At 29.6% G+C, this 27,771-nt stretch overlaps 1 protein-coding gene and 1 long non-coding RNA gene across 14 annotated transcripts in view; one reads left to right on the forward strand and one right to left on the reverse strand.

Annotated features, from left to right (window-relative positions):
• LOC145941893 (octopamine receptor beta-1R) overlaps positions 1–26,176 on the forward strand; it is a 92,996-nt gene extending 66,820 nt beyond the window's left edge. For all 12 annotated transcript variants that reach the window (XM_083048288.1, XM_083048376.1, XM_083048310.1 and 9 more), the window contains exons 4-6: positions 13,740–13,851; positions 18,078–18,326; positions 21,338–26,176. In XM_083048288.1, coding sequence (XP_082904414.1) covers positions 13,740–13,851; positions 18,078–18,288 — 323 coding nt within the window. In that variant the 3' untranslated portion in view covers positions 18,289–18,326; positions 21,338–26,176. The remainder of the gene's footprint in view (positions 1–13,739; positions 13,852–18,077; positions 18,327–21,337) is intronic.
• Positions 1–27,771, reverse strand: part of LOC145941969 (uncharacterized) — a 198,158-nt gene that overhangs the window by 151,412 nt on the left and 18,975 nt on the right. For both annotated transcript variants that reach the window (XR_014426268.1, XR_014426271.1), the window contains exon 2: positions 9,922–9,982. This is a non-coding gene — a long non-coding RNA (uncharacterized LOC145941969). The remainder of the gene's footprint in view (positions 1–9,921; positions 9,983–27,771) is intronic.

Below are 27,771 nucleotides of genomic sequence, written 5' to 3' on the forward strand. Positions count from 1 at the left end.
GTTTTGTATAATAAATTCTGTAATTTCTGAATAATAATTTAATTTAATTTAATTTTTGAATAATAAGTTATACAATAATATTAAAAAATATAAATAATTTTAACTAATCACAGTATATAATAGGGTAAGGTTGCCTATATTGAACCAGTTTTCAGTTTTTTTTTATAACTTGCAAAAACTTAATAAAAATGGATTATAAACTGATTGGGATTTATCTTTGATCTGTTGGTAATATTCTATATTTTTTTGAGATTTTTTGCACAACTATTTCTATTGCGGATACGTCTTTTTTAAAACCTCTGCAAATGGTACAATTTTGGCAACCGGTTGCCAAATTGTACCATGGGGTTTCCCAAATTGTACCGTGTTTCCTTTATCGTACCGATATGATTTAATTAAAAACCGTGAAGGCATAAAAATAAAATACAAACAATTTGAATAAATACATGTTTAATTGATATCACAGTTCGTGTACAAAACAAAAAAATATTTTTTAATTAAAAAATAAACATTAAAATTACAAAAATGAAACATTTTCGTTTTTAAAAACTTAACTTAAAAATCAATTGAGATCACAGTTTGTACCTATACAAAACTAAAAAAAAAAAAATTAATTAAAAAATAAACATTAAAATTACAAAAATAAAACATTTTTATGTTTAAAAACTTAATTAAGAAATAAACAACTATTAAACAAAAATCTGTTTTTCAATTAAAACAAAAAATTAATATAGGTAACACAAAAGAAATCATATAAACTGCTTTCTATAGAGAACAAAAGTCACAGATGTAGTCTTTTCCGGGAATAATGTTAGCACAAGAAAAAGAAGAGAAATTGTATCCTACAATTCCTAAATTGTACCGGTACAATATAGGCAACTAATAGGTGGTACGATTTAAGAGACTAGCCGTGTTTTTCAAATTATGGTAGCAAAATATACACAGAGTGAGGCTATGTCTACTAATGCCATGCAAATATGCCAATTTTAATGTAGTATAAAAATGACAAGCAGCTAAATTAGTACACCTATTGAAACTTTTTAAATGCCTTATGTAAAAGTGGGTAAAACTTACTTCTAAAACTAAAAAAACTTTTATTTGATCTTTTTAAACAAATGCTTTCGTGGACAAACATTCGCTTCCGTGTACTAACTTTATGGCGTTAAGTGAACCTCGCATAATACACAAATGGCGCTAGACCTTCGGATTTTATGAAATATAGAAATGGTACAATTTAGGAGCCGGTACAATATCGGCGACTTTCCCCTATATAAATAGTATCAAATTCTAGATAATATCAAATAATAAAATTTTATAAATAAATCTTATACTAAAAAAAATTTAATTCTATAAAAAAAAAGTCTATAAATCTATCCTGTAATACATTATAAATAATAAAAAAAATGTTTCTAATGACAACATATAAACATTTTCTAAATAACTTTTTAATTGATAAAATAATATCATTTTCATTACAGAATAAAATTCTATGAACAAATGTACAAACTGTATACATATATGTATTGTTCCGAAACTTTCTCTCTCTTTCCTCCGACCTTCCACCCTCTCTCTTTATATGTAAATTTAACCATTTTTTAAAAAGGTTCTTCTTTTGATGAAACAAAATCTTATAAAAACTCAACGCTTTTATAAAATGACTAGGCATTTTTTAACTAAAATGACGGGTTATAAAGAACCTGCATAATATATAAAAGTTCTTAACATAATTTATTTTAATTTTTCAGACAAGATGTAAACGAAGTACCGTAACTGCAATCATAACTGTCCCGCCCACGCAAAAATCTTTCAAAATGTCATTCGTTTTCAAAAAACTTCGTTATAAATTCTCAGTAAAAAACGTCGAAGATTTCTCCATTCAAAAATGAATAAACACGCATAGAAACATAAATATCAACATTGTGTAAATACATCCAAATATATTGCGATATCAAAAGGGAGAAAAAAAAGAGAGATATTTCGAAATATTGCGCGATTTTACCGTTGAATTTTCGTTATTCAACAACTCTTTCACTTATCCTCTCTCGCACGTTTATCGAAACTTTGCGCTCGTTTATAAAAAGCACGACTAAAAATTGGCATCGTTTGAAAAATTCATAAAATATATAACAAAAATATTTCTATAACGACCTCAATCGGCACTTTACCATCTTGTCTCACCGAAAAAAAAATACTGTTCCACGAGCAAGATATGCAAACGTATCGATTACTTTACATGATATCTTCTATGGGGCCTATATATCGCGGAGAGACATAAAGCTGCCAGATTGCAGGTATATATAATCTGATTGTACCAGATTGCAATTAATTTATATATGTGTAACGCGTGCACGCGCCACGAATTTTGAATCACAATAGACATTGTTTCGTACCGCAAATCGAGATGATTTCGCAACTCTATCACGATTTGCAACACTCACTATACAAATTACATTTTGATTAGAATATTGCGCATGCATGTTTATTGTTGGATACACATGTGCGTAAAAAAATTAGAAACCTAGAAAATATATGTAAACTCAATTTAAATAATTTCAAGGAAATATTTTTTTAGCCTAGAGTATTAAATGGTCTTTAGTCTATTAAATTTAATTTATTATTATTTATTATATGTAAATTTGAGGTTTATATTAAAAAAGAAATTGTTTATTACGTCTATAATATATTGAAAGATTGTTCTTCTTATTCTTTAAAGATTTAAATCAAAAGAGATATTTAAAAAATAAATTAAAATTGTATGTGTATGTATGCGCGTGTACACGCGCATGTATCTCTTATTTTAGAATTTTGCTCTAAAGTTTTTAGAGACTTAAAGAGAAATACAATACAACGTTACAAAAATGAGAAATTCGATTAAACTTCATTTCGTTTCGCCACTTTTAACATTCAACTTCGAGTATCCTCGCCACCAACCCCATTAAAAGTTCGTTGAAGGAAAAGTTCCACGCGAGCGGAAGTGTCGGCAATAGTTTTTAAAGCCCTCAGAAGTTGAGGACTTCAGAATTACCAATTCTCATTAAGGATCGTAATTGCGACGCAAAGAATTCGCTGTCATTAAACCACTATCGCGGAATTATTTTCAAAAGATTAATCGGAGTTTAATATATCTATATATAAATAAGTGACTATCTCGAAACCTCGAGATACCCCGTTTCAATCCTCTATGAATGCCCGAATATAAAAATCGCCATCCTTCCATTCCTCTCCCATTCTTTCTCAGCAACTCGCTGCTTGGAATTTCATTCCTGCATCTTCCTCTCTCGCTCTCTTTCTTTTACATTTTTCTTCTGCTCTTTCACTTCGTTTTCGTCTCACTCTTGCAACGCATTCACCAGATATTGAGCGAACGAGTCGCGGGCTGCTACCCCGGACGGGAGGGTGTTCCCGTCGGGGCTGGCTGGCTGGTTGGCAGCCTGCTGCAGTCGCGTTCACTGACCTACCTCAGCCCGCTGCTGGGTCGAGAGATCGAGTCTGTCTTTCTCGCGATGCTGCGTTGCTCTCCGATTCAGCTTCATCTCATTGCTGATTCATTTACGGGATCAAATGCAACGCGAAAGATCGAAAATAAATAAATAAACAATATCTATGTATTTCGTCAAGATCCAATACTAAATCGTCCAACGTTGTCCCTGACAAATCCCTCTCATTTATAGTTTTTAATTAATAGAGAGAACTTTGATATTTTCGCTTCTGATTTAAGAGAAATTTCTAATTATTTTCAATTATTAACTTTCGAAAATAACAAGATTTATATCAGATATAAAACGAGAAAAAATAATAAAATTATTTTATTTATCCAAATAAATAATAAACATTTTTTAAGATTCTTTTTATAAAATAAAAATTTATCAATTAATTATATTCATTCTATAAAAATGTATAAATATGGGCCGATATTTTTGTTAGGGTAAAATTATCTTCAAATCTTGAATACGTAATAAAACAGAAATATTAGCTAGTAATTTGCTGGTATTGTTCTCCAATTCAGCTTCACTTCATTGCAAATTCATTTACGAGATCGAATCCAACGCGAAAGATCGAAAATAAATAAATAAACAATATCTATGTATTTCGTCAAGATCCTACTAAATCGTCCAATGCTGTCTCTGACAAATTCCTCTCATCTATAGTTTTTAATTAATCAAGAGAACTTTGATATTTTCGCTCCTAATTTAAGAGAAATTTCTAATTATTTTCAATTATTAACTTTCGAAAATGATAAGATTTATATCAGATATAAAAATAATAAAATTATTTTATTTATCCAAATAAATAATAAAAATTTTTTAAGATTCTTCTTATAAAATAAAAATTTATCAATTAATTTTATTCATTCTATAAAAATGTATAAATATGGGCCGATATTTTTGATAGGGTAAAATTATCTTCAAATCTTGAATACGTAATAAAACAGAAATATTAGCTAGTAATTTGCTGGTATTGCTCTCCGATTCAGCTTCATCTCATTGCCGATTCATTTACGGGATCGAATCCAACGCGAAAGATCGAAAATAAATAAATAAACAATATCTATGTATTTCGTCAAGATGAAAAACTAAATCGTCCAACGTTGTCCCTGACACATCCCTCTCATCTATAGTTTTTAATTAATCGAGAGAACTTTGATATTTTCGCTCCTGATTTAAAAGAAATTTCTAATTATTTTCAATTATTAACTTTCGAAAATGATAAGATTTATATCAGATATAAAAATAATAAAATTATTAAATTTATCGAAATAAATAATAGAAATTTTTAAAGATTTTTTTCATAAAATAAAAATTTATCAATTAACTATATTCATTCTATAAAAATGTATAAATATCCGCCGACATTTTTATTGGGATAAAATTATCTCCAAATCTTGAATACGTAATAAAAAAGAAATATTAGCTAGTGGTTTGCTGAGACATCCTCATCCCCCCCACCATGAATAAGTCAGATAAATCCGGATCAGATTTTTATGGCCAATGAAGCTTGAAAAAGTGACGCTTTGGCACTAATTTAGTACGTAGGAAGTCGTATCCGCAATAAAATGACATGTGTGTGCGTTCCTCGCCAACAAAAGATTCCTCCAATTTTTTGCCAGCCTAATCCATCAATCCATCCTGGCAGTAATTACATACCGGGCATAAAAGGCGGCAAAAGAATTAATAGACAAAAGATTTATAATCCTCACTTAATGAGAAAAATTACCGTAATTGCAGAACAATGAAGAATGGATTCTAGCGAAAGCGTTATATTTAAGTCGAAGAAGACTTCCGCAAAAATAAAATGTAATTGACAAATATTTTTAACTTTCAAAAAATCTAGATATTAATGTATATGTACATATATACAATGTATGTGTACGCGCACCGGCAGAAATGGTGTCCGGCGTTAGATGTGTGCGAATACGTGTATGACTTTCGGCTGTCATACACGTATTCGCACACATCTAACGCCGGACACCATTTCTGCCGGTGGGTGTACCTAAAAGTTTTTAATTATTATACTTAAATGTCTAATATATTTTTCTAATCTTACTTAATCTGGGCTTGCCTCGGAGATTAGACGTTTTATCCCGGAGAAAATTGTCGTGCAGGCTAATACACCGTATGACTCTGTTCCGGATTACGGTTTCTCGTTCCGCAAAATGAACAGCGCTGGATCAGCTGCCATTTTATACGATTCATCATTCCGGACATTCACGAGAAGGGCTCCGGATCTTTTTCATTTTCTATTTTACGACTCTCGCGAAGCCATAATGTGTGTCTACCGATGATAAAAGCGTGGCGGTTAAATGAAAAGCTTATTGGCAGGCGAATCGATCGTGAAGTATCGACAGCTTAACGCAATGTGTCTAGGTGAACTTCAATTTTATGGAAGCAGTCTACAATAACATGACGAAAATTATCTTTTAGTCTTGCGAAGAGAATACTGCCAATTTATATCAATTTATTAAAAAATCTAGTAGTCATACATTTTTCCGCACGACATTTTACAATCATATTATTTAATGGATTTAATTTATTATGGGAGAGTAAGATTATTTTATATTTTTTTAGAATTATCATTTTTGTTAAAAGGATAAATTCGAAAAAACTTTTTAGAAAAGGAAATTTAATTCTTTTATTAATATTTTATTCAGATTTTATCATTTTTATTCTTATTTATAATATATAGGTTATTAAAATTTTATTATAATTTTAGAATAGATTTAAATTATTCAGATTTTTATTAAAAAATAATTTTTTCATAGAAATCTCGTTCTCTTTTTCAGTTCTTTTGATATTCTCTATGGTATTCTTTTTGCAAAAACTATATTAAGGAATAATTAAAGATACTGTTAAGAAGAATACCATGTATCGTAAATGATTTATGGCCCTTTTTTCTGCTGCTAGTCTGTTACATTGCATTTAGAAGTTAGGTAGGTGTTAATTTATGATTCTGATTATTATGTATTTGCTTTCATTTCTTCTTTTTGATATGGATTTTACTTTAATTATTTGAGCACAGTATTATCCGTATAAAGTATAAAATAATATATATGTTAAGGGGTATTATATAAACTTAATTTTATTACATCTTTACAACGGCCACAATTTAATTATATGTTCAGTTGCCGAATCATTTTTCATATATAGACTACATTATAAAACAATGTCTATTTTATTTTTTACTTTCTCGAATGCGCCTAGAGATCGCCCAATCGAATCAAATCGATATACAGCACGATGACCTGATTTGCGCCATAGGCCGCACAACACGCTTCCTCCCTCGTATACTTCGTGACCTAATTTTGCGAAAGGCCTTTCAGAGACGTCGACATTTAGCTAAGTACATATCATTCCCCCGTGCGCATGTGTGATGCGATCTGATGCGTGTCTACATACATATGTGTATAGCGGCGTCGGGGATATTGTTGCATTAAAGCAGTTATATGGAAGGCAACCGTAGACCGATTTCCGAGGATGGTGCACTTCACCAGTTACGTTGCACGTTGCATGCCTATTAACCTCGCGAGCGATATCACGGGGTCGAATCTCGATGCGGATTCGATTGAGCACGCGTTAAACTTCGTTCCTCTTCGAAGAACATTATCGCGTCTCACTGTTAGAACTACTATAAGTGATTGAATCGTAAGTACATTTTATTGCGGCGAGCAAAAAAAAAATTATTATATAATAGCAATAGAAAAAATATAATAATAATAACAAATATGTTATAATGATAAAGAATAATAAAGAGAGAGTAATGTACAGAGAGGGGGGGGGGAAGAGAGAGACTCCAACAAAAATTTTATTCTCTCCTTTATAAAAATAAAAAATAAAAATTCTATTAATTTTTTCTAGATTTTGTTTTTTTCTAGATATTTCTATATTTTTATATATTATTTTTGTCTATAAAGTTTTTTAATTTTAGTCTTATAATGTTTTTCAGTTTCCAAATTTTTAAAAATTAAAACTAGAATTTAAAAAATTCTAAAAAATTCTGAAAAATTTAGAAACTTAATTTAAAAGTCCTGGAATCTTTTAGAAAAAAAACATATATTTCTATAGATACTAAAAATCATATATACATTTTCTGTGCTCCTTATTTTTATACATCTGAAATGTTAGAAATAAATTCTTTTCGTTTTTTTATTTAAAAAATTTAGACGTTATAGACATATAAAAAATAAAATATAATTTCTAAATCATTAAAATAAAATACAATAAAAGAAAATCTGTATTTTATATAGTTATCATAAAAATCAGGAACTTCTAAAAATAAATGTAGTTTCCAATATCATTATTTTATATTCTTTTCTCATAGAAGTCTTTTCTAGAGCACAATAGTGTCTGGCTCTTACGAGAGAGGAAATAATGTCTCGTCGAAACATTGAGATCTATATCGCGTGTTTTGTCTCTGTGACGGCAATTCGATATGCAACATCTGTATCAATCTCATCTTCTCGCGAATCACGTTCTCAATAATAGACGCGACCGGAAAGAAGAAATCAGTTCCCTTTCCTTTCAGTTAGCGGATGACGCGCAAAATTACTTACATAAAAAAAAAAAAAAAAAAATAAGATTATTAAGGATAACTGAGTAATATTTTTTATATCTCAGAATATATTTTTTATAATAAGTTTTATACGATAAAATATTTTTCTAGATAGAATATTTTAAATTCACACAAATATCAAATTTTAATTACACATTAAAATGAAATCCAATTATATAATTCTTGAATTATGTATTTACGTATTCTGATATGTGTATTGCTAGAAAATTATATACATATATTGCAATAAAAAGATTTACTAAAAAATTATAATTTATCAAAAGTAATAACATATCCCTAGATAATTATTGTACAAATTATTTTGTCTCCGCTTTAATATTATTAATCTAATTATAAAAATAATTGTATTGGTTTAAATTTATATTTTATTATTCACAAATATTTTAAATTGTGTGTACCTAATCATCCGTTATGATTATATGTATATGCATTATCGCATTCGGTTGTAAGTCTCATATTCACTAGGATTCAACCTGAATACAAGGATGATGGTGTCAAATTCGCGGTGCCATTTGCGCAACGAACTGTACAATGAGAAACTTGACAGTAATACCAAGTAGCTACTTGTGTTGAATATGGAATAGCTTAAAATAAAACTATCGAATCTTTTTAACCAATTCAATTCGTTCAATTTTGAAATTATTTTCTTTCTGCAATTAGATATTGATCGAATTTTTTCAATTTTTAATAAATTATATATTTCATTTATCTTATAATATTTCATATACAATTTTAATATAAGTTGCATATGTTATTGCATATGTAAATTGATAGAAGTTATATAATAATTTTATTTAAAAATTTTTATAAATATATATTTTATAAATATTTTACACCTCTTTACTGTATTTTTCTTATTATACATATCTTAAGAGATTCACATTAAAAATCTCATTAGTACAATTAAAAATAATTAAGGAATAAATTTTTGAGAGATATATAGACAATTAATAATAAAATTAATTAAATTAATTAATAAGTATTAATAATAATAAAAAATATGTCTCCAAAAGATTCTTATTTTTATTAGAGATCTCGACATTTTTGTCGAAGAAGGATAGATTCCATCCAAAAAATCTAAAAAGTTGTCCATTTTTTGAGATATATTATGTTGTACGTTTTTTTAATGGTCAATTTCTGTGCATCTGTCTGTCAGTTAGTGAGAAATGAAACTGATGTAATTCCCGACAAGATCCACATATTGTAGATGAAAGTGGAACAGCGGACAGTGCATTTCCGCGAGGTTCAACAAGAACATCTCTTTGCCGCAGGCGAAATTTCGCCTGATAATTCTCACGATGGAATTCTGTTGCCATAATTACATAAGTTCAGCACGATTTTACGCGATTATATTTTGCTCGAAATGTTCGGAGTTCATGTGGAAAAAAAGCAACATTTAACGGTACATTTTGTATCAAAGAGCCGACATGTAATTCGAGTAGTCGATTTCACGATCCATTATTAACTGCAGTTTAATTGAGTCTAATTATCCATTATCGTATTATTTGTAATATAGAACCATGTATTGCACGATTCCATTGATATAGAAACTACAATTAAAGCGCATTATGTTCGAAATAGAATCTTTTCAAATATTTTCATATAACAATTTTACACATTTTTTAAAAACAACATTAGTTAGGATTTAAAAAATAATTTAATGTTACTATTTCATAGTTGCATAAATTTCAAATGCAGAGATATAATTTCAAAAATTAAGAATAAGATATTATAACATATTATTTAAAACATATGTTACTATTTTAATATTTTTAACATATTATATATGTATATGTATATACCCTCATTACCGCTATAGAAATATTATAATAAAATAAACAATTTCTCACTCACCGATACTTTACACGGCACTCCCGACACGACGCGTGAATCGCACTGTGTATCGCAATGCTACCTGTAACAAATAAAATAAATACATATATTAGAATAATCTTATTATTTCGCATTATAACATACACAATATAAATATGTAAGCTAGAATTAACGATAGATATATCCACGGATCGCAACACATTCGCGCGCGCGGAAACAGATTAAGTTGGGTTATGTTGGGCAAGAGATTTTGCATCGAATTTTTCGTGAAATATGCGTCTCGAACAATTACGACTACATATTAACGTTGAAATTATGATATGCGATTGATAAATATTACAATACAAAGGTTAGAAATCGTTTCTAACGATTATGCTTACTAATTAATCACAGCGGGACGCAGCTCCAACTGCCTGATACTCGCGGCGTTTCGGTAATGGCCGAGGCTACAAACATCGGCAACTTCACTCTAATAACGCGCGCGCGATACTATATACATGACTTAATATTAATAATTAATTAAAACTCGAAGGAGATTCGTTCGAAAAGATGTAGCTTTAGAAAGAAAAAATATTAATCGAGAATAAGGTATTGTAACATATTATTTACAACATATTACTATTTTATAACTTTTACCATATTATTATTTTAAAATTTAATTATCAAATTATAACATACACAATATAAATATAAATATATAAGCTAGAATATTTAATTAGCAAATTTTCGCTTTATTAATATTCTTTTATAAAAATCAGCTGATTAAAGCGTTAATTTGTGTGCTAATTAATTTTTAAAATAATAATATGTTATAAAAATTAAAATAATGTTTTAAATAATATGTTATAATACTTTAAACACGATTAATATTTTTGACAGTTATCAGCTGATTTCTGTCAAAAAATATTAATTGAGTTTAAACAAACTTTATATTATTTTTTTTAAATATCATTCGTTTTAATATAAAATCGAAGAATGGCGTGCGCATAAGTGCGCGCTTGTGTTGTTCTAGTTAGTTAAAAAAAAACACAATAATTCATACAAGAAGCTTCTTTTTTCTAGAAAAATTGAAAAAAATTGTGATATTGCATCATTGTCTGACATTATTCTCGCTTGTCGCTACCCACTCGTTTTAAAAAGACGGGAAAGAGAATTGGGCCGCAAAAGCGTTAAAGATATTTCCCTGGAGATACCAAGTAACGAGCACCGTATTAAGACGCAGCTTTAGACTGCGAGATTACGCGATGCGAAATAGGGTCGCGATTGTCTTGCATTTCCAGTTGTCCCGCGCGTGCGTGTCCATATACAGGGTAATCCGTAGCGAGAAAAAATGCGAGTACTTTATATTATACTTATACAGAATCCTAAAATTATTTTTAAGATATATTTTACATTTTGAGAAATAGCGCGGTCTTGTCGACTGTTTCTTATATTAAAAATTGTCTCTAGTATCTCAAACTTTCTTTCTCCCTACTAAATATAATAAATAATAAAATACAAAACAAAAAAAAGTAACGCGGATAAATAATTTTATAAAATTAATGAGCTTGAATAAGTGTATATTAGAGAAAGAAAATTGTTTTGGTCTACTAAATAAAAAAATATTAAACCTATAAAATAACCATCTTATATGGAAGTATTAATAAAATAATTTTCCAACATAAATATGTTATCTAACTTTAAATATATATTTATAGAAATTATTATAATAATCTAAAATATCGATAATCTAAAATCCGGATGATATATGTGCTTTCGCTATGCCTTTATGTACCTTTATGCTTAATTCTAATGTAATATATACATATATATCCTTCGCCAAGGATCGGCTTTAGAATACATTGATAATGCACTTTCTCGTGCACTTACATTCCCTCGCTAAGATCACCCTGTATGCACGGGTGCTTCTTATATCTTGATAGACGAGTGCATTGATTGCACGAAAGCGCTGAGCATCGATCAACCAACCTAAATCTGCCTCAATGCGCCCGAACACGCGAACCCTTCAGCCTTCTATCCGGACGGACACCCTTCCTTCTATTCCCGTATTATCTAAACAACAACTTTCCTCTCCCCTACCCGTTGAATATAGCTCCACCCGAGTAAATTCGCTCTGTCTGCGGTTTTCGAGGTCCCGCTGCACATCCGCAAGGGTACTTAGAAATTTGGGATTTCCGTACAAACTAACGAAACTTTTAAGCTGCTATTGCCCAATGGGGCAAGAGTTCACACAAATTGACAAATAATTCTATAAAATATATTTATCAATTTTGTTTCAATTATATATGATAAGAATTAAACTATAATATATGCATATAAAATGTATAAAAAATATTTAAAAAATAAACAAATGCCCAAACCAATTAATTGTTTTGTAAAAATAACATATTTATACTGAATTATAAATTCTAGTAAATATACATATATATACTTTTATATATTTTCAATTTAAATAACAAAAGAAAAAGGGTCTTTTATAACTATATTATAGCTACTTTTTTCTGCATGAAAATTATTCTCCACTCTAAGAAGAAGCTTTTTCACGTCGAAGTGAACTTTCTCACAATAGCAGCCGAGAAGATTAAATGGCGAGTGTGTGTTAATAGCACGTGGAAAAATTTCCGTATATGATGATGTTCGCGTCGCGCCGTAGTGCGATTATCGCAGTTGCGCGCTACGATAACAACGCTCGATGGCACGTTGTGCAAAGTAATTATATCAGAAATTAGGTAGGCCAGAGCTTTTAATGGCTTCTGCGGGAAAATTCTCAGAAGAAACTCGAGGGAGAAATAATAGCGATGGTATGAGAGAGTAGTTCCTCATTAAATCTCGCTGTTGAACTCGCTGATTAACCTTCGACGATGTGAATTTTTATCGTCAATCAATAATTATGTACCTAATTATATTTTTAAATTTACTCTAATCAATTCTTTAACGCGTGCACCGCAAAAAATAGATAAAAAATAAAATTGAAACGAAATTCTGTTAAAGCAAAAATTTTGCGATAATTTTGCAATTATTTTATATTTTTCCATCTACTCCTATTAAAAGAACAAAAAAAATTGCACGCTACAGAAATTGAATTATTTTGAAATGCAATCTGATTGATGTATTTAATTTTCTTCCAACTTTAATATTACGATTGATAAACTAAAAATTATTAAACAGAGAGAAATGAGGGGAAAAAGATTTATTGTAAAAAATTAATTATAAAAATAAATAACCTAATTTAAATTTCAAATAATCAATAACCAACTTGACTTCGCCCCAAATTACAAAATGAATGCGTTCATTCCCGTGTGAATAATTAAGAGTTGAAGGCTACATGCGCGCAATTGCCTCATTAATATGGCAATAGACTTGTGTAGAAGGACGTTGAGCATTACGTTACGGGAACCATCACAACATTATTGCTGTTATTATAGCGGTCTTCATGTCGGTAGATTCAGCTTATTTTATAGCGGTAATTATGTAAACAACGTTACTCTCGTCGGAATATATTATATTATATTAAAATTTACCAATCCGCAACGTGTACACGCGCACGAAAACGCAATGTGTTAATACTCGGGCTTCATACTTTGAATCTACATTACACGGCACGAATACTTAATGTATAATTACAAATGCAACAATTATCGCGCAAAGACTGCGATATTTCTGTCATCCATTCCAAAATCTAGCATAATTGCTCCGTCCTGTTTTCCATGCGGGTTAAATTGAGATTCATTGAACGAGAGAGAGAAAGTTCTGTTCGTTTAATGAAAGTAGAATACCGATGTGAATTGTCTTTATCCAAACCAGCATTGTAAAGTTAATTGATTATTTTTGTGTTTCAGGTACTTCGATACGACAGCAAACAAGAAGTTGGCGGGCCGAACACAAAGCAGCGAGAACACTCGGTATAATTATGGGGGCGTTTCTTCTCTGTTGGCTGCCATTCTTTATCTGGTGAGCATTAATTATGAAATAATTCAGTGGACTAATTTTCTTATTTTTTTCAGGACCTTATAAAAAAAAATTCATCGATAAGTTTTTGGATAATTATTTCACATTAAGATTTTACTTTATATCTCAGATTATCAAAAAATTTCTTGACAAAAATAAAAAAAAGTTCAAAGTTAAACAAAAATGCGAATGTTTGATTTCAATATTTATTTTTGATTATTGTCAACTTAAAGATAAAATTGCAATTATTGATCAAGGTGTTCTTATAAATTAAAAACTCAAAGTGTGAATACATTAAATATTTTTTTTTTATATAAAATCATTTTTATTAATCATTTTTTTTCAAAATTTTGAGTTTGTCTCTCTCTTCCTCTTTCATAGCATTAAGTGAGAGATGTTTGAAATTTTGAAATGTCAATGTGTCATCATAAACTTCCCTTCAAAAGAGAAAACGCAACCAAATCTCATCGAGCAAAATAGTTTTAGTGGAACCAACTTGGCGACTTTGCTTTGAAGAATTCTTGCTGTGAAGTTTATGTATCAAGCCGTCGTTAAGAACGAGAGCTCCACTGATCCCGAATGTCTAAGGTTAACAGACAAAGAGAGAAAGAGAGAGAAAGAGAAGAGGATAGTCTCGTCTGTCTTATGTTTTATTAATGCAAGCTCGGAAAATGCATCTCTATGGAGTTTGCTGAGGGCTTACCCTACTCTCTCCACAAGCTTGCTCGCAGTTTGACTATTTGCTTGACTAAGCGCCGCGACCGTAGCAGAATATGAAGATCTTTTTTAGAAAGGGACACGAGAGACAGGAAAAACCTTATCTCGGAGAGAAGTTTAAAATAGCAAGAGAATAAAAGAAGAAATATACTATGATCCAGCAAATTAATCGATGAATTTTTAGAAATTTTTCCAATAATTACAATGTGATTATCATTAAATGAATAATTTTGCAGTAAAAAAATTTCTAAAACTCTATTTAAAAAATAAAAAAAAATAAGAAACTTTTATTTTAAATAAAAAGAATGAAAATAAAATTTTGTTTGAAATATCTCTATAAAAATTCATCATTTATAAAAAAATTATAATATGTATTTCTGTAAAATTATGTACTATTAAAAATTATATAAAATTGTACTAAATTATGTAAAATGGTAATAAAATATTTTTTTATTTCGTTAAATTGTTTTAATGAAATTGGTACGGCAAAATTAGAGTTAAATGTGTCCTTGTAAAATTATCACAATGTCACTCTGTTGTTTTATTCATGCACACAAATCAGCTTACTTCTCTTGGTAAAATGTAACATTACAGTACAGCGATGAAACATTTCATTGAATAATAAATGATAGATAAATGTTGCTCTCTACAAAAATAGAGCAAAGTGATGTAGATATGAATGTTAACAAGACATCTCCATTTTGCTCGGTTTTTATTCATGCAAATGCACAAAGCGCATCACTCTACTGACCTAAAAGCTCGCATTAGTTTCGTAGTTCGGCCATTTCCCAAATCGCGTTATCGATTTTTGGATGATCGGCTCTCTTATCACATGAATAATTTTACATTTCTAAAAAAATTCTGAATTTTAGCAAGTCTCTTTAATACTCTTTTTAATATTTATAATTGTTTTTGTATTAAACTGAAATGAAAAATTATTAGATTCATCGAGATATATGTATTTATTTTTACTTATTATAACTTTTAAATATAATTGTCTTAACAGATAATTATTTCTAAGAATAAAAATAGAATATAAAGATAAACAAAAAAATATATAAAAATAAAAACAAAAATGGTTTGAATTTTTCCAAAATAACAAAAATTAAAGGATTAATAAAAATTAATAAAAATAAGATAAAAATATAAATCTTTTAATAAAAAATATTTTCTTCTCTCTCTCTTGTCGATTTCTATATAAATAAATAAATAAATAAATAAATAAATAAATATACATGCATATAGTAAATATATTTTTGTAATAATTATTTTCATATTGTATCGTTTCGTATGGATTTATAGTTTAAAAAAAAGGAGAGAGAGAGAGAGAGAGAGAGAGAGAGAGAGAGAGAGAGAGAGAGAGAGAGAGAGAGAAAGATCTATGAATATTTTTCTATTGTTTTCTCTATTTAGAAAAAGAAATCGATATTATCATCTATTCACAGGACACATATAAGAATAACGATAAAAATATATAACAATAGAGAAATATAAGACAATGTTACTGTGAAATTAATTCGTAAGAACATATATATGTATATATGTAATAGTAGCAGCGATCAACTGCATTTTCAGAGTCCAATTTGTTCGATTGATATCGGTGGCTTTGCAATTTTCGTCAAACGGAGATAGCTGCTATACCACAAATCTATGTCGATCTGGTTAATATTGTTCTATGTTGGTATCGCGATCAATGTTTCGTGCATTAATAATGATATGACTGTGGTCGAAAATACAATCGCATTACGTTCTTAGAATTTCTCTATGTCATTTCGATTTATACAAAATATATCCAATCTAACCAATAATATTTTATTGTGCATGTGATTTGTGGATTTTTTTATATATTTAAAATAAATCTTTTCTGAAAAAAAAAATCGCAGAAATTTCGCAATACAATATTTTTTAAATTATTGAATTCTTTACAATATATTTAATTTCTGTACATGATTTTTTAATAATTTGCGGAACAAATTATTAAAATTATTCTATTTTAAAATGTATTTAGATTAAAGAGAAAACAGATTTTATAACATCTAACTTAAAAAAAATTGTAATATACATTACATTTATTTCACAATTTGTACCTATATATAATTAAATAGTTTTAAAAAAATATCATACTTTAATGTAAACTTTAATAAACATTAGATTGCAATAAAAGCATATCAAAATACATTTTTAAATGATTATTTTTATGAAAAAATATTCTTATTTAATTTTTAGATTTTTAATTTTTATTTAAAGTGGCCACATTCAAAAGCACTCTACTCATAGAATAAATTTTTCTGTAATAAAAGTAAAATAAAATGTGTAATACTTCAAAATTATTAAATATCTTTGATATCTTAATTTAATTTTTAAAAAATGTGTATGAATTATTAAAAATAAATGTGTATGAAATAAAACACACACACACAATGCAGACATTCTTGTCAGTATGAACTGGTAATTATCGCTTCTGTTAAATAAATGTATATTTCCAACTATTTAAACCTCGTTAAATAAAATTCTTGGAATAACAATATTTTAAATGTGATAACACTTCAAAATCGTAAGAAAAAAATGAAAATTATAGATGCTGCGCGTGAAGAATTGAAAATACGAATCTTATTTTCACACCAATCGCGCACCTGGAAAAGGCAATATCGAAACATTGATTTAAAATCTCCGCATAATGCAACAGATGTATCTACATATATGCAAAATACTCGGCGCGCATACTGCAAGAAGAGACAAGAGGCAAAAAAAAAAGAATACATTTTCCGCCATAATTTTGACGTAGAACAAATCCATAAATATCTAAACGCCATATCTGTATTCGCACCTCCCAAGATACGCGGCTAACACCGCAATGAGATATCCTTATCGAAAATTATGGCGCACCGTATTTGGCCGCGATCTCTTGACCTTTTTCTTAAATTTACAGCCTCTTACTCTGCGAATCTCGATGCCGATTATTAATGTTACCGCGGTGCTCCCAAAAGCTCTTTCCTCGATGAAACGTTGTTGATTTGATTTACGTTATTGCATTATTTATGTTATGTTGCGTTTTTTTTAGATTAAAGCAGAGAACTTTATTTATGGATCTTTCTTTACTGCATACATGCTTTTAATTCTTATATTCTTTAATTTATTATGATTCCTATTTTTATTTCGTTTATCTCGTTAGTATTTTATATTACAAAATTTATATATGTATATGCTTTCTATAAATTGAACTCTATTTCTTTTTTTTATTTTTTTTTATATACTTTAAATCATATATTCCTAAAAATGTATCGAGTTATATGTCTTGATTTTTGACACAAAATATAATTATAAATTTAATTTTAAGAAATATAGATTTGATTGTGTGAGATGTATCGCAGGGGGAGAGAGATTATCTTTCTCCACAGCTTTACATACATCTATTCTCCGAAAATAGGTTTAAAATGATTTCCGGAACTAAGTGCTTCGTTTAACATTCTCAAGCAGATGTAAAGAATGGTTCTTTTCTGTCATTCTTTCAGGTATCTAACGACGTCGCTATGTGGCGAGGCCTGCTACTGCCCGGACACGGTAGTATCGGTGCTCTTCTGGATAGGTTACTTCAACAGCGCCCTAAATCCGCTCATCTACGCGTATTTCAACCGCGACTTTCGCGACGCCTTCAAGGACACGCTGAAGAGTGCTCTGCCCTGTTGCGCCAATTGTTGGAAGACACCGTCGCAATTCGTGTAGCGCGACAAGATTTCAAGAAATCCATTTCTGAAAGGCGAGTTTATCATCCCTCTTACGATCTACCTCTCTCTCTCTTATTTTTTTCCGACGATTTTCCAGCTAAAGTAAAAAATCAAGCCACTTCGTTCCAGTGATTTTTCAACATCAATCGATATACCATTGTTCACAATTAACCTTTATTGCCCGGATTTATTGACTTCATACACCATTGGCTTTTCCGTTATTCCGTAACTTTGTGCGAGGCGCACATGTTAAGGCTATCGCACACGAATTTCCGTAACCGTAAGCATAAGAAGTAACGTAAGAATTATTTTATGTCTAAAATATGTGTATATACTCGTATTTATATATATTACATATTAATATTCTTTAAAATTATTAAATATCAAATCATACATAAATCAGATATATGTATATACACATGTCATGCAATGAACATAAATCGAGTAGAAGAATAGAGATGTGCCATAACCTTTTAGTAGCAATACTCATATATATGTATACAATTCTTTGTATACGTAAAAATTTCAACCGACTGAAATTCACGTTACGTTTTAAGATTATGGTTATTTCTGATCTTACGGAATTATTTAGATCAAAGCTAGTTTTTGATTGGTTCTCGAGCTTATGCTTACGTCTTATGCTTACGGTTACGGAAATTCGTGTGCGATGGCCTTAACGTTGATTATTAATCGTCACGCGATGCACGCCTTAGCGACTATACTCTCTTTATTCGACCATGTATAACAATTCTCGTTTTAACTACTTATATGATAGTCCAGGCAACGGGGAGAAAAAAGAAGGTCTACTTGGAATTAAGTCGGGAAGTTTTGAAAATTGGTGAAGCTGTAGATTTTTGTAACTCTAACAACATACTAAATTTGCAACCTCGACATTTTTCCGCCGGCGCCGCTAGCTTGTTAAAATGGCGGCAAAAACCTGTTTTTTCAAAATATCTCGGCTCTCATGCATTCTAGCGCAAAAATAGTTATTATAAAAAAGAAAAAGAATAAAATTTGCTACAATTAAGGTTGTATACATTTTTTTCGTACAATCAATAGTTTCAGTAAAATAGCCCTAAGAAAGTAAGATATTTTTTTTTGTACCCAGAAAAAGTGCATTTTTTCGTACTCATTTTATTTATTATCAGTTTTTTTATCAGGTGGTACTGTTTTTACTTTCTGCATTGTGTTTATCATTTTGTAATATTATTTGACAGCACCTGATAAAAAAACTGATAATAAATAAAATGAGTACGAAAAAATGCTTTTTCTAGATACGAAAGAAAATACTTCATTTTCCTAGGGCTGATTCAATGAAACTATTGATTGTACGATAAAATTGTATACGACCTTAATTGTAGCAAATTTTATTCTCTTTCTTTTTCATAATAACTATTTTTGCGCTAGAATGCATGAGACCCGAGATATTTTGAAAAAACAGGTTTTTGCCGCCATTTTAACAAGCTAGCGGCGCTGGCGGAAAAATGTCGAGGTTGCAAATTTAGTATGTTGTTAGGATCACAAAAATATACAGCTTCACCAATTTTCAAAACTTCGCGACTAATTCCATTTAAAACTCCCCATTACCTGGACTATGAATAATACTTTAAAAAAGTATGATTTTATTTTAAATAAAAGAAGATCCGCAAGAAAAGATATAAAAGAAAAAAACATATATTACTATAAACACAAAAGATACAATGTATATATTTTTATTGGAAATTATTAAATTTTATTATTTTTTTAAATAAAATTTTATCGCTGAGCGTGTATGACTTTTATCTTTTATGGCTTGAGGGACTTTTCTTCAAGTTTTAATATTTAATTTCAACAGAATATTAATCATAAATACATGTGTAATTGTGTAATTAATTTGAAGTAAAAATTCTCGAATTAAAACAATTTAATCGCGGATTTACGATCTTTAAAGTAAGCGCCTATCAATTACCATGGTCGTCCTTCTTAGGGCGACGATCGGCACGTAATTGCCTCCCATATAATCGCTGTCCCGAAATATATCCGGTAATATAATCCCCGCTATCATATCGCTGGCGGAAGCACACGACAAACGCTTTCGAGAGATTCGAGATCGAAATTAATGCTCCCGAAGAGCGGGGTCATTAAAACGGGTATTAACGAGTATAATAGACGCTATTACTGAGCGATCATCATCGATATTCTTCAATTTGTGATTTCAAGACGGAATTTTTATTTCGCATTTCGATAACGGAAGAAATCCGTCAAATCAAATATATTATATTAATGAAAGATTTCGCAAATTTTAGCAATTTTGAAAAAATTTCCAGTAGCGATTATTAATTCGCTAAATATCCATAGAAAATTTACGAGATTTTATTCGGAACAAAAAAAACAATTTCTATATCAATTAGATTGAGTTTTTAAATATATAAATTTTTTTCTTTTTCTCCATCTTTCTTAAAGATAAAAATAATAATTTATATAAACGAAAGTAAATTATTTTAAAAAACTAACAATCAATGTTTTAATCTTTTTTTTCTTCTGAAAATATTCAAAATTTTGTCACGAGTAAAATTTCAATAATTTTCATAAAAATAAAATAAATTTATAACAATAAATAAATTCCCTTAATATTTCAGTATCAAGTGCCCAAACATTATATCATTATTTAAATAAATCTAATGTAATTTCAAATTTTTAAATAATTGTGATTTACAAAACGTACAAAATATATAACTTATAATAAAATCCTATAGTTTCTTAAAATTCCTAAAATAGAATGTATTCTAATGCTTATTATAAAAAAATTTATTAAACTTTATATTATTTTTATTTACATTATATTCTTCTTATATATTCTTTATATATTCTATTATATTCTTTTATATATTATTATATACATTTTTATTGTTATTTATTAGATATTATTATTTATAATAAATGTACACAAAAAGCGGGTACAGATTATTTTCCTAGCAAAAATTTATGCAATTTTCTGTGTGTTTGTAAATTAATAATAATAAACTCTTATATATATATTTTTTTTTTTTTTACTATCGTATAGGCAGAATGATTTCGCGCAAAGTCAGCGACGCCGAAAGTTAAGCGGAACATGGATAAACGCGTGCAAGGTATGCACGAGATTACACAAGGGGATTTGTTAATCTATGCTTACTCTGTAAATACGTCGAGATGCCCGGCTAGCGCTAATTAGATGTAATTATTAGCGCACCGGCACACGCAAGGCTGTAATATGTGTAATGCGAGATACTTAACGCATTTAGTAACAAGACCGCATGTGTGTGTGTGTATGTGTGCGTATGTGTGTGTGTAATATTACCGTAATCACGAAACAATAACGCCACGATGGATCAGCACGCAGAGTTTATAAAGAGACGTCCATCTTGTGCGCCATATTGCCTGTATAAATGTACCATATAGCAATAAAATTGGGAGACAGATTGTAAATATATAATATAAAAGCGGTTAGAGATGTGTGTGCATGTTGTGTGTATGTATGTGTGGGTAAGTATGTGTGTGTGTACACATTCGTGCTCGTTGTTTTTGTAAGTATAATAGATATAATGGATATATTATACACACATATTGGCGTTAAGATTTGCGTATCTTATGTGTTGCTTATATGTACACAATAGAGAACTTGAGCCAAGAACATACCACGATGACATAATTAAATGAGCATCTCATTTGTGTTCAAATATATATCATTATTTCTTTAAATCGTAAGAGGATCTCGCAGTTGAATAAAAAAAAAGAAATGATTTTAATATCATTAATATTAATATAAATAGTATTCATATTAGTAAATAGAGAGCTCATTATTTAAAGAAATAAAAATATATATTTTATACCAATAAGACGTCTCTATTTATTTGTGCCATCACATATATGTATCCGTAAAGGTATTCTGTATTCTGTATTCTTCGATGCGCTTGATTTATCCATATTTTTTGCTTCCTCATAGAGGAAGCTTTGTTTTCGTGAAAAAATTTTTTTTTTCGGATTTCTATGCCAATGTGTTTAGAATGTTCCAAAACATCGAAAAATCACATTTTTACAAAATGTCTGTATGTATGTATGTATATGTATGTATCCATCTACGGATTTTTCAAACGTCCATAACTCAAGAACTGCTTGAGCTACAGCGCTTTAATTTTGTACACAAGTAAAGTAGTACAACACTTTTATTTACTGTAATTTTTAGAAAAAATCATAAAGTGTTTTAGATTTTAATCCAATTTTAAATTTTTTTAAAAATGGCGTGATTTCTCTAACTTCCGTAAATTTTGAGATATCGGGTTAAATTTTTTTATACAAATAGATTATCATTAAAGGTTGGTTGGTATTGAATTTGGCTTGAATCGGCTAAGTGGTTCTTTTTTTATAAAATTTTGAATTTTTTAAAAAAAGGGCGTGATTGCTCTAATTTCCGTAAATTTTGAGATATCGGTTTAAATTTTTTTACATGAATAGATTATCATTAAAGGTTGGTTGGTATTGAATTTGATGAAAATCGGTAAAGGGATTTATTTTTTATGAAATTTTAAATTTTTCAAAAAATGAAAATTTTACGAAAGAAACATACGAAAGGAACATATAAAAGGAAGTACATATAAAAGGAAGTACATACATACATACATACATACATACACACATATATATACGTGACAAAAAATGTTATTTTATATGAAACAAGTGTGCAAATTGGAAACTTGCACATTGCTTTCTCACCATTCTATTTCGCTCATTAAGCTTCCTCTATGAGAAAGCCAAAATTGAAAAACTAGCTTGCTCATAGAGAAAGATTAATGAGTGAAATAGAATGGTGAGGAAGCAATGTGCAAGTTTCCAATTTGCACACTTGTTTTTCAGATTATTGAGAAATATCGCTTCCGAGAATACTACTTGGATACAAAAGTTATAATATCTTATCAATTCTCGTTCTATTATGATTCCTTTTTCAACAATACAGATAATAAAAATAAAAATAGTAAAAATGTGAAGAAACTGTCTCTCGATAATTATAAAATAGAAAAATAAAGAAATAAAGGTCGATTGGAAACAACAACTTTCATAATTAAAGAATATAATTGAACAAAGAGCATTTTAAAACGGAAGATTTATATTAAAACCTTTACTATAAAGCTGTTATTTTCAATGCATCTGTAAACAAGCGGCTATACTTTTTAATTCTATTACTTTTTTTATTTTATTACAGAGCATTATCTTACGCAATGTTTTTTTTAATAAAACATCGGAATATCGCACAAAAAGTTTATTTAATAGAACACACCATAAATATAGAAAAATTAATGCGATATACGGAATACCTTTTCTGCATCAATGGTTTATTTAATCGATCGTCTGCTCCAGGATAATTCATCTGCTCCTGGATGATTATTCGACGAGAAAGAGAAACCGAGCGCGCGCGAATGAGAGAGTGAATGTGGACAAGAGATTATGCTAACGCGCGCAGTTACGCGGACCGTCCGAGTAAAGACATTAATTAGCGTAATTCCCTGACCGGCACGACTTTCTCGTGCAATTTCTGTCAAATCATATTTCAGTTTTACGTTCGCTTAATGAAATTATCGAAATATCTCGTCACTAGTAAACAAGTAAAATTCGCTAAATTTAAAGGAAAACACAATTGCACGACATAATTAGCATCGAAAAAAGCGATACAGGCTATTAAAAGATTCGTAAAATACGGGAGTCTCTTGAAATACAAGAATAATCACACATAAAATTGTGTGGTCGGTCATTATTGAGAAATTGACAACAAATAATTATGCTAACGCGCGGTTTCAATTGAAGTACTAATACTACATTTGAAAATATTTAATTTCTACATTAATTATATCAATCAGCTCAAGAGTATTAGCATTAATAAATTAATAAGAATGTATTTCTAATTTGTATACTTTATAATTAGTACACTTAATTGTCGTAATAACAATTTTTCTAATTCGAATAATTAATCTCTATTATATCGATATCGAAACATAAAGAACATAACTGATCCAAAAACAGTGCAAATTTGAAGCGAACATGCGGGCTTTCAATTTTCTGACACAAGTGTTCCTTTCTCGACGCGCGTCGACAAGGATTTTATTTTTCTAGGTGTACATCGTGAGATTAGTTTTCGCCGTCGAGGCGTTTAGACATGTTTTATATCCGGGCTTCCGTTCAAGTAAGTTTCAGCTGATCGTATATAATGCATACGAAAGAAAAAAAGTACGTCTAAAGGTCTATTTTCGCGCATTCGAATTACATCAGATCCGAAAATGCGTTAACGTTAAAAGAGAGGAAAGCTAAAATCATACATTTAAAAGCTATTAGCAAAAATAATTTTTAAAAAATACAGTAGTACAAAACAATATTAAAAAAATATATCTGAAAGTATAAATATGATGTTATCACTTTTTGTCGAGTTATTATTAAATTTATCTCATTTTTTATAGAAAATTTATAGAAAATATAACAAAAAAATATTTACAAAATAAAATACACACACTCTTTTTAAATATATAGCGATCATTTGATCTTCATCGAACTAGAAATGCGAAAATGGACCTTAGTAAATTCTTTTTCTCGAAAGAAACCTGTTAAAAAAGATATTGGACGAAGAAACTCTCGAATTTCTCACGTCGTGACATTTCGAAAGAAGTTTCTATCAACGATATCAGCTTTTCGCAAAGACATACCACAGAGAATGTAGAGGAGACACTTTTCGATCAGCGAAATAATCAATCGATAACTGTTCGTTCGTACAAAAGCAATGTTGTGTCTGACAATCCATGTAGTGACGCTAAAAAAAAAATTGCATCTTGTAAAGAAACAACAGTTTAACGCGCGCTGTACACTGGGCCTAAAAAAAAGCGTAGTGTTTAAACGAGCGATTCTAGCGATTCACTGCAATGGCAATTTTAGGGCGGCATAGACGTTTGAAAGTGTCTAGCGGCACAAATCGAACACGCAGCAAATAGAGTTACTAAGTGCGAATGGAAAAACGCGACGAAAGAACTGATATGTAGATAATCTATGTAAATTGCGTGAATACGAGAGTGAAAAATAGGAATGAAAGAAAGAGAGAGAGAGAGAGAGAGAGAGAGAGAGAAAAAGTGCGACTATAAGTGAATCGAAATCGGAATAAAATTGACTCGACTAAAGTATTTTTATGCAAATTATATCTCTTACGATTTTAAGTTATTTTATACAAATACAATTTTTATACATATAATTTTTATTTCTACTATAAGATGTCTATTTTTCTTGATTTTTTTCTACATAAAATAAAGATTTTTCTTATTAGGTATTTTTCTACAGAAAGAATACTAGACTATCAAAAATTAAGGATTTTTTTATACATATAATTTTTATTTCTACTATAAGATGTCTATTTTTCTTTATTTTTTTCTACATAAAATATAGATTTTTCTTATTAGGTATTTTTCCACAGAAAGAATACTAGACTATCGAAAATTAAGGATTTTTTTATACATATAATTTTTATTTCTACTATAAGATGTCCATTTTTCTTTATTTTTTTCTACATAAAATATAGATTTTTCTTATTAGGTATTTTTCCATAGAAAGAATACTAGACTATCGAAAATTAAGGATTTTTTTATACATATAATTTTTATTTCTACTATGAGATATCTATTTTTCTTTATTTTTTTCTACATAAAATATAGATTTTTCTTATTAGGTATTTTTCCACAGAAAGAATACTAGACTATCGAAAATTAAGAATTAAGAGCGGAAGATATGTATCCTTTTCATCTAACGCGAGTCAATTCTGTTCCATTCGATTGTAATAGCCAATGACAGATAAAGTGAGAACGAGAGGAATGGAAAATAAACGATGTTATATTACGAAAGGAAGCACGATGCAGTCTTTAATCACATCTTCGCTCCCCAATCTACCCTGTAACATTCCCCGCGTCAATATTTTATGAGTTCCCGCATTTTACGTGGCGAATTAATTTAGCGGCGACATCGTCACGGTAGTCGGGCTTGTTTGCGGTTAACCGACGACGGAAAAGAGCGTGATTGATCGATAGTCTAACAGACTGTGCGACGGTCGAAAGTTATCCTTCGGTTCCTCTTCCCTCCTCCCCTTCAATATTTTTTATTATATAATATATAATTTCTTAATAAAGCGAATCAATATGTTATTATTAATATTTTTGCTATATTAATATTTTTGCTATATTAATATCTGTAACGCAGTATCTAATTAATCGATATTGTAATCCAACGCTTTTGCAACTTGCTTCGGTCATTTTTCCGAAAAAAATTAATTTATTCGCTTGAATAAATAAATATAAACGAAAGTAATAAATACAGAAATGTAAGTATGTACGAACGAGAGTAACAAATATAAAAATGCAATGATCTAGAAAAATGCATCTCTTTCTCCGCAGAGACGCTTAAAAGAACTAAATAAAATCCACCGAGAATAATTTCGAGCTATATTATCCGCAGCCAGCAATTTTATTTTCGCGCAATTTTTCTACATAAAGAGATGCAAGAGAAAGAGGAAAAAAATATTTATATTTCTCTAGCAAAAGTTTCCTCCTCTCTATATTCATTTTTCAGATATTCGATATATGTATTTTTATTTATCGTTGAAACTCTGTCTCGTTTCTCTGTAAATTTTACACATAAATAAAACAAACTAAACATTATCTTCAATCATTTCTGATAATTATGCCCAAAACTGAACAAATAACGCAGTAAATTTATCGAACGCCTACTTTTTCCTCGTATTCTCTAATAATGAAAAAGAGATATTATTATAAGAGAGAAAAAGACGAGAAAATCACAATTATAACGGTCAAGAAGATTGCAAGCGTGAATAATAATATCCCTCTCGTGTTATTATATTACTCGCCATTACAATATTTTCCTTCACAGCTGTGCACATTATGCATTCGCGTCGACGATTGAATTTCACGGTGAATTCTATCGAGGCGATCAGAATAACAATTCCGCCTGACAAAATTCCGATCAACGACGACAAATTGCACGCAAAGCAACTGACAGACCATCCTCATCCCCTTTCACTCTCTCCGTCCAGGGGAAACGCTCCGAGAAACGGGAGACGAGATTTCGCGAGAGAGAGAACAATCATCGATACTTGTGTCGTGTCTCGCGTCGACAGGCGTGCTGACAGCCGCAAAAAGACGTTTCTTTACTTTACTCCTTTGCCTTATATCGAACCCTCATCGCAAAATATACACACACATGCACGCGCGCGTGTATTTTGCGCAGAAAGATTACGTCAAAATGAGAAAAATATTTTCCCTGTCTCCTCTTAAGAGAGAAAAAAAAGCATTCCTCACAAACTGATCTATCTGTCCAACATCAGCATGAAATTTTCCACTGTAGGAAGACAAAAATATTCTGATTGTAAAAACATATAAACATTTTTCTTCGTTTTCATATTTCAGTTAAAGTAAATTAATATAGA

Source organism: Prenolepis imparis, unplaced genomic scaffold (genome assembly GCF_030444845.1).
Source record: "Prenolepis imparis isolate NDT839.2.m4 unplaced genomic scaffold, iyPreImpa1.0 SCAF_1, whole genome shotgun sequence".
Lineage (NCBI taxonomy): Eukaryota > Metazoa > Arthropoda > Insecta > Hymenoptera > Formicidae > Prenolepis > Prenolepis imparis.